General features: G+C 47.2%; 1 protein-coding gene across 1 annotated transcript in view; it reads right to left on the reverse strand.

Annotated features, from left to right (window-relative positions):
• The window catches only part of LOC142263985 (uncharacterized), an 82,635-nt gene that overhangs the window by 39,904 nt on the left and 27,323 nt on the right, over window positions 1-15,408 (reverse strand). Inside the window, 1 exon segment of the mRNA XM_075332243.1 lies at window positions 4,204-4,301. Within this exon segment, the coding sequence (XP_075188358.1) occupies window positions 4,204-4,301 (98 nt within the window).

Here is a 15,408-nt window from a genome sequence, read left to right on the forward strand (position 1 = left end):
GACAATTCAGCACAATAACACGGATGAGGCGGCAGCTCGGGAACTGATGGCGCAAACAAAGCCCCATCCACACGTCTGAGTTTCACCTATGTGCTCTATCATCTTTTTTGCGGACAAATGTTCTGAACCCGCCCCCAGCGATAAACTGAGACATCTCCAAGTTTGGTCTGATTGCAAAACTTGCCCATTTAGGTGATTGGCTCAGTAAAAAAAAGGAGCAAAGCGTGAGAAACTTCCATCAGATTTTTCTAGCAAAATTAACAACATACGTGGATGGTAAAAATAAACACGGACCAAGAACGGATGAAATTAGATCCAAAGCACTGATGAATATACAATTACCTCCAGACGTATTTAGGAAGTGGCTGAATCTTCATGATTTCAGCTCTGCAGGCCAATATTTTGGATTTAAAATTAAACAACTGAGATACCATTGCAAAATATTCCACTTCTTCGCTTTTGCGGGATGTTGTTGGTCACTGTCCATCTGTCTGTGAAGCGCCATCCAATCATTGCTGCATTTGGTTGAATGTGAAAAAAAAAAGTCTCGCCCCGTGCACTTCATAATTCATCCGGCTGCTTCTGTCTTCAGTCACATCACTAACCACTGGTGCCCCAGGGCCATTGTTAGCCCTGCATTCTCAGCCAGCACACCGCCTCCGCCATGTGTTACAGAGGACGCCCCCTGTGCTCTGGATCAGGAGCCGCTCCAAGCCTTCTCTAGACTTTCTTCTTCCATCATTTTGGTGCAGGTGGATCTCATCCATCCTCTGCTGTTTTCCCAGACTTCGCTGGCTTCCTTAGTTGTGTTTTTTTTGGTGGGATGGGCCAAAGTCTTATCTGGCCTTTCTTTTTTTTTTTAGGCTTGTGAATTGTTTGCCCCTTGTGGTGACTCCTCTGTATTTGCTCTCATGAAGTCTTCTCCTTACGGTGGACTAAAGGCCCCGTCACACTAAGCAACATCGCTAGCAACATCGCTAGCAACGAACAACTTTTGTGACGTTGCTAGCGATGTTGCTGTGTGTGACATCCAGCAACAACCTGGCCCCTGCTGTGAGGTCGTTGGTTGTTGCTGAATGTCCTGGGCCATTTTTTAGTTGTTGCTGTCCCGCTGTGAAGCACACATCGCTGTGTGTGACAGCGAGACAGCAACAACTAAATGTGCAGGCAGCAGGAGCCGGCTTCTGCGGAGGCTGGTAACCAATGTAAACATCGGGTAACCAAGAAGCCCTGTCCTTGGTTACCCGATATTTACCTTTGTTACCAGCCTCCGCCGCTCTCACTGTCAGTGCCGGCTCCTGCTCTGTGCACATGTAGCTGCAGGACACATCGGGTTAATTAACCCGATGTGTACTGTAACTAGGAGAGCAAGGAGCCAGCGCTCAGTGTGCGCTGCTCCCTGCTCTGTGCACATTTAGCTGCAGCACACATCGGGTAATTAACCCGATGTGTGCTGTACTAGGAGAGCAGGGAGCCAGCGCTCAGTGTGCGCTGCTCCCTGCTCCCTGCACGTGTAGCTGCGTGAGCTGGTAACCAAGGTAAATATCGGGTTGGTTACCCGATATTTACCTTAGTTACCAAGCGCAGCATCTTCCACGCGGCGCTGGGGGCTGGTCACTGGTTGCTGGTGAGCTCACCAGCAACTCGTGTAGCCACGCTCCAGCGATCCCTGCCAGGTCAGGTTGCTGGTGGGATCGCTGGAGCGTCGCAGTGTGACATCTCACCAGCAACCTCCTAGCAACTTACCAGCGATCCCTATCGTTGTTGGGATCGCTGGTAAGTTGTTTAGTGTGACTGGACCTTTAGATCCTAAAGCACCAACTTCCTGGAGGGTGGTCTTCACTTCTGGGGATGTTGTAAAGGGTTTTTGTTTCCCATGGAAAGGCTTCTGCAATCATCCATTACTGTTGTCTTCCAGGGACATCCAGGCCTTTTTTAGTTCCTGAGCTCACCAGTGTGCTCTTTTTTTTTTTCTTTTGCAGAATATACCAAATTGTTAATTTGGCCGCTCCTACAATTTCTGCTATCTCTGTTATGGATTTTTTTCTTTCTTTTTTTTCAGCCTAATGATGGTTGGTTCCTCTTCCATTGAGAGCTCCTTTGACCTGGAATCAGCTCCAGACCTTTTACCTGCTTAGTTGAGGATGGATTAGTGATGGAATCGCCCTCGCTGCCTATTAAAGAGCTTCTGAGATAATTGTCCAATTACTTTTGATCCCTCAAAAAAAGAGGCAGCTACATATTAAAGACCTGTAATTCCTAAACCCGCCGTCCAATTAGGATGTGAATAACTTAGCATTAAACCTGAGAGCCGGCACTTTAAGTCGAGATTGATTACAGAACTGGATCTGGAATATATTTTAGTAAAAAGCTAAAATGCCAAAATTTGTGTCACCATCCAAATATTTCTGGACCTTACTATATGTCTGTTTTTTTGTGTATGAGAAAAAATAAACGATGCGTGAAAAACGTCCGTATAAATCTCTGAAGACTCGAGGACTCGCTTTCACAATTTTTATTGAAAACTCGCTTTTCTCAAATGCTTTACACGGCCACATCTGCTGTGAACAATACGAGTTCACCGGATGCAGACCTTTCAGCGGTTACCCAGGGAGAACAAATGGCATTTTCCGTTACTACCAGATACAACCAAAACTGCCCCAAATATTCTCGGAAGCCATCACAACCTACATGTGTTCTATGAGCAGCCGACCAGTCTTCCATCTTTCGAGGTGTCAAGTCGACCCTAACTCAGACTTGACTTCTTGGCAAAACCCGGGGATCAGTGACAATTTGTAATCAGTAGGACACTTGATTATTTGTTACTCGCTAATCACTAGATTTTGTCTCTTTCTGATATGTAGGGTGGAGATCACTATCCCACAGAATAAAGGTAAAATGGGAATATCATTAGAGTAAGTTACAAAAATAAAATTTAATAAAAACTTGTCACTTTTATATCACTACTAGCTGTAAGACCCGGTGATGTCCGGGATAGAAACTAAGTGTCTCTCTGTCTCTCTCCCACTCTTCTATTATTCCTCTCTCCCGCTCTCCTTCTCTGTCCCTCTCTGTCCCTCTCTCTGTCTGTCTCTCTCCCCCTCTCTGTCTCTCTGTCTCTCTGTCTCTCTCCCTCTCTCCGTCTGTCTCTCTCCCTCTCTCCGTCTGTCTCTCTCCCTCTCTCCGTCTGTCTCTCTCCCTCTCTCCCCGTCTGTCTCTCTGTCTCTCTCCCTCTCTCCGTCTGTCTCTCTGTCTCTCTCCCTCTCTCCGTCTGTCTCTCTGTCTCTCTCCCTCTCTCCGTCTCTCTCCGGCTGTCTCTCTGTCTCTCTCCCTCTCTCCGTCTGTCTCTCTGTCTCTCTCCCTCTCTCCGTCTCTCTCCGGCTGTCTCTCTGTCTCTCTCCCTCTCTCCGTCTGTCTCTCTGTCTCTCTCCCTCTCTCAGTCTGTCTCTCTCCGTCTGTCTCTCTCCCTCTCTCCGTCTGTCTCTCTCCGTCTGTCTCTGTCCGTCTGTCTCTCTGTCTCTCCCCGTCTGTCTCTCCCCGTCTGTCTCTCCCCGTCTGTCTCTCCCCGTCTGTCTCTCCCCGTCTGTCTCTCCCCGTCTGTCTCTCCCCGTCCCCTATGTCTGTCTGTCTGTCCCTCTCTCCCTGTCTGTCCCTCTCTCCCTGTCTGTCCCTCTCTCCCTGTCTGTCCCTCTCTCCCTGTCTGTCTCTGTGTCTCTCTCTCTCTTTTTGTCTCTCTCTCTTCCTCCACTGAAGTCATACTAACTCACACATAAGCTTCTTATACTAAGAATGCCCTTTGTTGCTTGTAACAACCAATGAGAGCGCCAATCAATGACCTGTAGCAAAATAGAAGCAGAGCTGTGATTGGATGCTATAGGCCACCAGATAAATATCCATGGTAACTGTCACAACAACCAATATAGGACTTCAAACATCCAAACAGTTTCTGTCTGTGTGTCTCTTTTTGTCTGTGTGTGTAGATCTTTCTGTGTGTATTTTGATGTGTGTCTCTCTTTCTGTGTGTGTGTGTCTTTATGTATGGGTCTCTTTCTGTGTCTCTTTCTCTGTCCATAATAGGAGTCTATAATAACAGTTAATTTCCCAGCTCCATTGACTTTAATGTAAGCAGTTTTTGGTGAATAACCGTAGGATAGGAAATGTACCCCCCTTCCCCATATAGATACAGGGCTCAGCGCCATCTACCTGAGGAGTCTCCGGGACATTGTGCTTCTCCTCTGGACAGTCCTGGGGACACAGAGGACGGGGACATCTCTCTGGGGGATTTCTGCTCCTGGATCCATCTGTGGGAGAAACAATCACTGACTATATGACCTGCAGTATGGAGAAAGCATTGGGCATCATGTTTTAATCATGCAATTTGGGTTCTTCATCCAATCCCAATGCCTCCAGTTTATAACCTCCATATAACATCTGATCGCTCACATGCCTTTAAGGTGAGAGAGCGCTCGATGGTGCAGAGCTCACTGATACCAGCGCAGTCCTGTAATAAGAGCCACCAATGTAACAAGACCATTCATTAAAGGTTTTCATCCTGAATCTTCCCCCATCACCTGTGAGTGATTAAGTGGAAGGAACCGCAGCAACTCGGCCGCAAAGTCGAGACCCCGTAATGTTACAAAGTGGGCGGCCGAGTGCTGAGGAGCACAGGGAAGAAAAGTCCCCACCGCTCTGCTGACTCCATAAATGCAAAGCCAGACATCCTATGGTAACATTAGCCCAAACACCGCGCCCGCCAGATGCTTCATGGCCGAGCAACTGCAGCCATACATCACCAAGCACAATGCCGAGCCGTACATCACCAAGCACAATGCCGAGCCATGCATCACCAAGCACAATGCTGAGCCGTACATCACCAAGCACAATGCCGAACCATACATCACCAAGCACAATGCCACGCCGTACATCACCAAGCACAATGCCGAGCCATACATCACCAAGCATAATGCCACGCCGTACATCACCAGGCACAATGCCAAGCCATGCATCACCAAGCACAATGCTGAGCCGTACATCACCAAGCATAATGCCGAGCCATACATCACCAAGCACAATGCCACGCCGTACATCACCAAGCACAATGCCGAGCCATACATCACCAAGCACAATGCCACGCCGTACATCACCAAGCACAATGCCGAGCCGTACATCACCAAGCACAATGCCACGCCGTACATCACCAAGCACAATGCCGAGCCATACATCACCAAGCATAATGCCACGCCGTACATCACCAAGCACAATGCCGAGCCATACATCACCAAGCACAATGCCACGCCGTACATCACCAAGCACAATGCCGAGCCGTACATCACCAAGCACAATGCCGAGCCATACATCACCAAGCACAATGCCGAGCCATACATCACCAAGCACAATGCCGAGCCATACATCACCAAGCACAATGCCGAGCCATACATCACCAAGCACAATGCCGAGCCATGCATCACCAAGCAGAATGCCGAGCCGTACATCACCAAGCACAATGCCGAGCCATACATCACCAAGCATAATGCCGAGCCATACATCACCAAGCATAATGCCGAGCCATACATCACCAAGCACAATGCCGAGCCAGACATCACCAAGCACAATGCCGAGCCATACATCACCAAGCACAATGCCGAGCCGTACATCACCAAGCACAATGCTGAGCCGTACATCACCAAGCACAATGCTGAGCCATACATCACCAAGCACAATGCTAAGCCATACATCACCAAGCACAATGCCGAGCCATACATCACCAAGCACAATGCCGAGCCATACATCACCAAGCACAATGCCGAGCCATACATCACCAAGCACAATGCCGAGCCATACATCACCAAGCACAATGCCGAGCCATACATCACCAAGCACAATGCCGAGCCATACATCACCAAGCACAATGCCGAGCCATACATCACCAAGCACAATGCCGAGCCATACATCACCAAGCACAATGCCGAGCCATACATCACCAAGCACAATGCCGAGCCGTACATCACCAAGCACAATGCCGAGCCGTACATCACCAAGCACAATGCTGAGCCATGCATCACCAAGCACAATGCCGAGCCATACATCACCAAGCACAATGCCGAGCCATGCATCACCAAGCAGAATGCTGAGCCGTACATCACCAAGCACAATGCCGAGCCATACATCACCAAGCACAATGCCACGCCGTACATCACCAGGCACAATGCCAAGCCATGCATCACCAAGCACAATGCCGAGCCGTACATCACCAAGCACAATGCCGAGCCGTACATCACCAAGCACAATGCCGAGCCGTACATCACCAAGCACAATGCCGAGCCAGACATCACCAAGCACAAAGCCGAGCCATACATCACCAAGCACAATTCCGAGCCGTACATCACTAAGCACAATGCCGAGCCATACATCACCAAGCACAAAGCCGAGCCGTACATCACCAAGCACAATACTGAGCCGTACATCACCAAGCACAATGCCGAGCCGTACATCACCAAGCACAATGCCACGCCGTACATCACCAAGCACAATGCCGAGCCGTACATCACCAAGCACAATGCCGAGCTGTACATCACCAAGCACAATGCCGAGCCGTACATCACCAAGCACAATGCCGAGCCGTACATCACCAAGCACAATGCCGACCGCTGGATGAGCTGCCACCACTGGACTCTGGAGCAGACGTGTTCTGTGCAGGCACTTTTCTGTCTGCATCTGATCGAGGAGTCTGAGTTTCGTGAATGCCAGGAGAACATTACCCGCCTGTCTGTGTGGTGCCCCTGACCTGGTCAGGCACCACAGAGTACTGCACCCATGCTGGGACAGTGCTTCCAGGTGATTCCAAAGGCCAGAATGAAGTGTGTACGCACAGACACATAGCAACCAGGTCTCCCACACCATTAGATAGGACCCTTGGGTAGCCTCTGAAAGGGGCTAGCCTTCAATTCTCAGCAAGGGGTGTAGTGAAGGGGCTGGAAGCTAGGTTGCAGCGGCTGTAAGGAAAAAGGAGGAGCAAGCCAGTCTGTGAGCAGTGAGTGCGGTTGATAAGGAAGAGGCAGACGTACAGCCACGCTAGTCAGACCCTGCACGTGTGGTAGCGGTTAGCAGGGGAGTACAGTGACCAGAAAGTCAGTCTGAAAGACACCTGAAAAGAGGCAGTTGAGTACGGGGACTGCTGGTGACTAGACACGCATGGGGAACAGGTCCCTAGAGCGGACCCATTTACTGATCTGCTAAACCTGCCGGTGAGGGGACTAGAGGTTCTTCACCAACCTTACAAAGTTCGAGCCTCAGCAGCAACAGGGGGACCTATAAGGAGATAGAGCCAGAAGCCATCTCACCTGGTCCACGCTGCCGGCAAACGGGCCAAAAAGGGGAGAAAAGGCAGTAGCGACTTCCCTGGATGAATCCCACCGTCAGGGGTTATCCGAAACAAAAGAAGTGCTAGGAAGGCGAGTTAATGGCTACCCTCAGTCCGGCCTGAAGGAGTTCCTGGTTCCACCTGGTTTAAACTCAGCATCGCCCGGGCACCTCATAAACCATCTAAAAGAGAGTAAACACGTTGAAAGAGTTTCTGGATTGATACTGAGTTATTCTACACACCCGAGCCCCTGGGGCCAGCCTCACTCACGGGAGGCCACACCACCCGACTGCAGACTCCATCAGCTGTTATCAGGGGGAGACCGCGGCCTCTTCACTACAGTGAAGGGAATCATAATCTTCAGAACAAGACATTGTAGACAATTATAGCTGCAGCTTTGTAGGAGCGGTTTGGAGAAGACCCTTTTCTGTTCCCCATAACAGCGCCCGGTGCACAAGGTTCATACACACGGAGCTGGAGACCAGGACGCCGCACAGAGCTTGGACCTCATCCCTATTCAACAATTAGAGCGGAGACTGTGACCCCGGTCTCCCCCAACATCAGTGTGTGACCTCATAAATGGTCTTCCAGATAAAGGGGGGAAAAATTCCACAGATGCAAATTTTGTGGAAGGATAGAAAAGCCCCTGGAGGAGGATGTGGAGAGAGCACATACATATTGTATATACTATATGGAAAAATATATGAAGGATTACAGAAGCCCCACTGACATTAAACATCCACATCGCTGCTCCTATAATCTGCTGTTACAACAGTGTAGGTTGAGAGCAGGGGACAGGGTATTCTAGACTGGACCCCATCTATCCCTAATCACAGAGTTACGTCTGATGGTGAGGATGGCTGGGCCGCCTTCCTTGCCCTGCTTCTGACCAGCCCTGATCTTATACCCCCCAACCCCCAACCCATGAGGAGGTTCAGAGTAGGAGTGATAAAGCCAAAAGAAATGGACAAACAGGAAAACCAGATCTCTATCTTACGGGATACACACAGAGGTATAAGACAAAAAGGGCTTAGGAGGAAAATAAGAGTAGGGAGGTAACAACAAGACAACGGGAGAACTCCACAACAACTCCACACATAAAGTACTACAATCACCGGCAGGACTGGGATACAACAGCAAATGCATCGATTTAGCAAAAGCTATAGTCTACATGGGAAGACAGGCTCATCCATCTTAAAAAGGCGGGGAGTGACTGTGATAGGTCTCCCACAACATGTGATCCAAGAGGTATCCAGCAGGCTAGCAGAAGTTACGTCATGCAAGCCCCATCACTGATGAGCCCACAGCTGGTTGATGCCTGAGCTTGTCTGTGCAACTCAGAAGCACCAAAGGAGGTATAGTGAGGAGTGTCAGATTAATGTGAACAGCGTCAGATGTCGCCATTGCACTCGGCGAGTTTAGAGCCAAACACCGTGTGATCATTGTGAATAAAATCCTGAACATTTACGACATTTAAAAAAAAAAAAAGGCGTACAGTGTATTGCAAAAGTGATTACACCCCTCACATTTTTGTAAATATTGTATATCTTTTCATGGGACAACGCTGAAGATCTGACACTTTGATACAATGTAAAGTAGTCAGTGTACAGAGCGCACAGATGCTCAGCATGCAGCATAGTACAAGAAAACCAACGGGGATGGAAAAGAAGGAAGGCCGTGGCGATAGGGAAAGGGAACACCTCCAGCAACTCACGTGCATCTGTATCCTATGCACCATGACAACACTATATGGGCTCTTCCCCCCATGGTCATCACATCTAGGCCCTTGCTTGCCCTGAACTCACCCTGGCTAGTGGGAAGGCCGGCGAGAACACTGATCTTACAACTGCAATAATACAACACAAATGAAGGGAGACAGACACAAGGAAAATAGATACAAAAAATAAAAACACTTCAAGCTCTTCAAAAGCAGCTAAATACCACAGCTGCAATAGTCACAACTCCTCAGCTTCTTCCAATGACAGGCTCCTTCCAAAGTGGTCAGCATAGAATGAGAATCTATAACCAGCATCAGATGGTAGGACAGGTGACTATTTATAGTGAAGGGGAGTGGTCACAAGAGCTGCACCTGAGATTAAAGCTAAAAAGGACAGCCAGATAGGAAAGAGTCCTTAACCCCTACAGAACTAAACGAAAGTAAAATCACTCAAATACAAGTTGTGGATCTGTGAACAATAAGGCGCTGTGATCTCCTGATCACAGACTTGGCAGAGGTCTCCCCAGTGCGGGACACACCCATGACATTCCCCTAGAAATTACCCACCCAAAAGATTTGGGACTTACAGGAATGATGAGGATGGAGAGGAGGTTCCTGAAAACAAAACAGCACAGTCAGGCCGCTGCTGCATTCAGGTGGAGTCTGAGACGAGGGCTAGTCTGGATTATAGAAAAACTGCCTGATCCTCGTTGGAGTTTCTGTAACTTCCATTAACTTCTAGAACACAGCCGGCCAACCCTGAGGATGTGGTGATCAGCAGCCTCCTTGTGATGTAAGACTGGGGGTCAAAGGACTCCAGATCTGGAGATATGTTCAGGACTGGGACCCGCACATATCAGATATCCCATAGACTTACTCAGATAACCCTGCAAGGACCAGCGCTTTGTTCTCTTCACGGTGGTATTGTAAGGAGCTGTATGAAGGCTGGGGTTTATTAGCAGACGACCTGTGGTCTTTATTGGTACTATTTTGGATTTTAGGTGACCTTTTCTCTTTAAGGGTATGTTCACAGGCAGTGGTGTAGTGTGGATTTCCAGGGCCTAGAGCAAGGAAAGTGTCTTGCACCACCTATGCCAAAGGTGTAAAGTTTTGAAAATAAAAAAGTTACACGTTAAAAATATTTTGCACCAATTTATCCTTTTTTTCCTTAAGCGGGCTTTACACGCTACGATTTCGCTACAGCGATCTCGTTGGGGTCACGGATTTTGTGACGCACATCCAGCCGCTGTAGCGATGTCGTAGCGTGTGACTTCTAGGAGCGATTTTGGATTGTTGCAAAAACGTCCAAAATCGCTCCTCGCTGACATGGGGGTCCGCTGCCAGTTATCGCTGCTGTCACTGGGGCGAAGTTGATCCTCGTCCCTGCGGCAGCACGCATCGCTACGTGTGACGCCGCAGGAACGAGGATCATCTCCTTACCTGCCTCCGGCCACAATGCAGAAGGAAGGAGGTGGACGGGATGTTATGTCCCGCTCATCTCCGCCCCTCCGCTTTCATTGGGCGGCCGATTTGTGACGTCGCTGTGACGCCGAACGGACCGCCCCCTTAGAAAGGAGGCGGTTCTCCGGTCACAGCGATGTCAAAGGGCAGGTAAGTATGTGTGACGGGGGTGTGTGATTTTGTGCGCGACGGGCAGCGATATGCCCGTCGCGCACAAATGATGGGGGCAGGTATCATGCTAGCGATATCGGGCCGGATATCGCAGCATGTAAAGCCACCCTTAAGTTACATAAAAAAAAAATATTTTGAAGAACTGGAAATCTCCCTAAAAATATATAACATTTATGTCTGTCTGAAGAAGGCTTTGTAGCCGAAACGCGTTGCAATGTCATTTCACATTTTATTAAAATCCCTTTATATTTTTGCTCCAATTTTTATACCGTGCACCTGTGCTATAACCAGTGACTGAATTTCAAAAAATATAGTCTCCCAACCTGAACCCTAGTATTTCCCTAGCACTAAGTATTGCCCTAACCCCAAGAATTACCAAAGCCTTAGGGGTACTTTGCACACTACGACATTGCAAGCCGATGCTTGTGATGCCGAGCGCGATAGTCCCCGCCCCCGTCGCAGCTGCGATATCTTGTGATAGCTTCCGTAGCGAACATTATCGCTACAGCAGCTTCACATGCATTTACCTGCCCTGCGACGTCGCTCTGGCCGGCGAACCGCTGGCGAACCGACTTCTTAATGGGGCGGGTCGTGCGGCATCTCAGCGACGTCACACGGCAGGCGACCAATAGAAGCAGGGGGGGCGGAGATGAGTGGGACGTAAACATCCCGCCCACCTCCTTCCTTCCTCATTGCAGCCGGGACGCAGGTAAGGCGATGTTCCTCGCTCCTGCGGCTTCACACACAGCGATGTGTGCTGCCGCAGGAACGAGGAACAACATCGTAACATCGGCTCATCCGAAATTATGGAAATGACAGACGCTACACCGATCATACGATTTTGACGCTTTTGCGCTCGTTAATCGTAGTAAAAAACATTCACATACTCTGATGTCGACAGCGACGCCGGATGTGCGTCAATTTCAATTTGACCCCACCGACATCGCACCTGCGATGTCGTAGTGTGCAAAGTACCCCTTAGTATTAGCCCAACTCAAGAGCCAACCTTAGTATTACCTTTGTCAAGTTTGGGAATTTAGGGAAAACCGCAAACTGGGTTTCTCAGGGTCACAGAGACGGAGTTCAAATCGATCTGCGCAGATGTATGTATGAGGAACAATAACCACACAGAGACGTGTCTCTATTCGGGAGAAGCTCAATGGTCTTCTGATCCGTATATTATAAAATACACACAGTTATTCAGTTCAACATTGTCCCTCATTGGTCAAAGATAACCAGCAATGTCTATATAGTACGTCATCAGCCTGTTTCTGGCTTCCTAATACCAGCTTGAACCAGCTACTGAATACATCTTTGTTAACACGTTGCTGAGCAAGAACGAGGAGTCAACCTCCCACATCTCACATCCCATATATCACGTGGTGAGAACTAACTGATTACAGATTCTCTCAGTACATTCTAAATACCTCTTTGTTCATTGTTCATTTTGGCTTGATTATCTAATTAACACATTCCTGATTGCACATCTTAAAGTTATAATGGCGTCTATGCAACTGTCATACAGACATACAGATAATTATACAACAACATCTATACTTTGATTATATACACACACAGATCATCTTATGACATCTGGAACAAACGGCCTATAGCCCAGCAGAGCTACCCTCACACCTTAACCACAAGTATTACCCTTATCCTATCTCCAGTTTACCCTTGACCTAAGTATAACCTTCCCCTGAACCCCAAGCACTACTCCAGCCCTTATTAGGGACATAAAAACTATGGAAAAATATAAGTTAAATGTTTTACACTTGGGACAGCTCTTTCAGCAGGAAGAAGCGAGAGCAGAAGTAAAATGGTGCAGGAGAGCACAATGAGGTGCTGATGATTTAACCCCTTAACATACCATTGTGTCATAAAGGGGGTGTGGGTGCATGAAAAAGTCTCTGGAGCAAAGCCCTTGCCACACAAGGCAGATGTTGGCTGTGCTACATCGCCGGCATCTGCCTATAGGAGCATCAGAGCTAAGCTTTCAAAACCTGGACTGTAGCATTTAAGCAGCACAATGTCCTGTCCAGGTGTTCATTCAGATACCCATTGACCCCTTTGCAACACAATCGTAGGGTACCAATGACTTGCTAAGGCTGCCAGAATCCTAACTGAAGACCCCGGCACTGCCATATTGTTCCTCCTGTGAAGGACAACTAGTGGACAGGCATCATAGGAGACTGTTACTGCCGCCGTATACTGCAAAAATATGAAATGGAGTATACAAGACAAGTGACCAAACAATCTCTGATTCAATCCCCCGTGGGAGGGGGGGGGGGCAGGAATGGAAAATAAGAAAAGATATATTTGAAACATGACTTTTCCTCAGCTACAATTATTTATATATATATATATATATATATATATATATATATAAATATATATATATATATATATATATACACACACACACACGTACATATACACACACACACATACTAGCTGTACTACCCGGCTTTGCCCGGGTTAATAACTGCCGTTAACAAAATAGAATGTATTAACAAAAATGTATTCTGCACACAAAAACCACAAAACAAATAGATATAAATGTAATTATAATGTCTGTCTCCCCCTCTGTATAGATCTCTCGGTCTCTGTTTCTCTCTGTCTCTTTGTCTGTCTGTCTCTTTCTCCGTCTGTCTATCTCTGTCACTTTCCCTGTCTCTTTCCATCTCTTTCCCTCTGTCTCTTTCCCTGTGTCTGTCTCTTTGTGTCTGTCTCTTACCCTGTCTGTGTCTGCCTCTTTCCCTGTCTGTGTCTGTCTCTTTCCTTGGCTGCATTGACACGCCAACATTCCATATAAGGGCGCGGCTGCACATTCTTCTGAAGTTCTGGCTGCACTGTGGCTCCCAACTCGATTCGCTTTAATGGAGGCAGGTTTTTTGGTGAATAACTGTAAAGTGCGGGGTTAAAATTTCCTCTCAAAACATAGCCTATGACGCTCTCGGGGTCCAGACGTGTGAGTGTGCAAAATTTTGTGGCTGTAGCTGCGATGGTGTGGATGCCAATCCCGAACACACACACACACACACACACACACACACACAGGTTTATATAATAATATATATATATATATATATATATATATATACATACTGTACATACATACATACATACAGTCATATGAAAAAGTTTGGGCACCCCTATTAATGTTAACCTTTTTTCTTTAGAACAATTTGGGTTTTTGCTATTTCAGTTTCATATATCTAATAACTGATGGACTGAGTAATAATTCTGGATTGAAATGAGGTTTATTGTACTATCAGAAAATGTGCAATCCGCATTTAAACAAAATGACCGGTGCAAAAGTATGGGCACCTCAACATAAAAGTGACATTAATATTTTGTAGATCCTCCTTTTGAAAAAATCACAGCCTCTAGTCGCTTCCTGTAGCTTTTAATGAGTTCCTGGATCCTGGATGAAGGTAGATTTGACCATTCCTGTTTACAAAACAATTCCAGTTCCGTTAAGTTTGATGGTCGCCGAGCATGGACAGCCGCTTCACATCATCCCACAGATTGTCAATGATATTCAGGTCTGGGGACTGGGATGGCCATTCCAGAACATTGTAATTGTTCCTCTGCATGAATGCCTGAGTAGATTTGGAGCGGTGTTTTGGATCATTGTCTTGCTGAAATATCCATCCCCTGCATAACCTCAACTTCGTCACTGATTCTTGCACATTATTATCAAGAATCTGCTGATACTGAGTTGAATCCATGCGACCCTCAACTTTAACAAGATTCCCGGTGCCGGCATTAGCCACACAGCCCCAAAGCATGATGGAACCTCCACCAAATGTTACTGTGGGTAGCAAGTGCTTTTCTTGGAATGCCGTGTTTTTTTGCCTCCATGCATAACGCCTTTTTGTATGACCAAACAACTCAATCTTTGTTTCATCAGTCCACAGGACCTTCTTCCAAAATGTAACTGGCTTATCCAAATGTGCTTTTTCATACCTCAGGCGACTCTGTTTGTGGCGTGCTTGCCGAAACGGCTTCTTTCGCATCACTCTCCCATACAGCTTCTCCTTGTGCAACGTGCGCTGTATTGTTGACAGATGCACATTGACACCATCTGCAGCAAGATGATGCTGCAGGTCTTTGGAGGTGGTCTGTGGATTGTCCTTGACTGTTCTCACCATTCTTCTTCTCTGCCTTTCTGATATTTTTCTTGGCCTGCCACATCTGGGCTTAACAAGAACTGTACCTGTGTTCTTCCATTTCCTTACTATGTTCCTCACAGTGGAAACTGACAGGTTAAATCTCTGAGACAACTTTTTGTACCTTCCCCTGAACAACTATGTTGAATAATCTTTGTTTTCAGATCATTTGAGAGTTGTTTCGAGGAGCCCATGATGCCACTCTTCATAGGAGATTCAAATAGGAGAACAACTTGCAAGTGGCCACCTTAAATACCTTTTCTCATGATTGTATACACCTGCCTATGAAGTGCAAAGCTCAATGAGGTTACAAAACCAATTTAGTGCTTTAGTAAGTCAGTAAAAAGTAGTTAGGAGTGTTCAAATCAAGACATTGATAAGGGTGCCCATACTTTTGCACCGGTCAAATTTTGTTTAAATTCGGATTGCACATTTTCTGTTAGTACAATAAACCTCATTTCAATCCAGAAATATTACTCAGTCCATCAGTTATTAGATATATGAAACTGAAATAGCAAAAACCC

The sequence above is a fragment of the Anomaloglossus baeobatrachus genome, chromosome 1 (assembly GCF_048569485.1).
Source record: "Anomaloglossus baeobatrachus isolate aAnoBae1 chromosome 1, aAnoBae1.hap1, whole genome shotgun sequence".
Classification (NCBI taxonomy): domain Eukaryota; kingdom Metazoa; phylum Chordata; class Amphibia; order Anura; family Aromobatidae; genus Anomaloglossus; species Anomaloglossus baeobatrachus.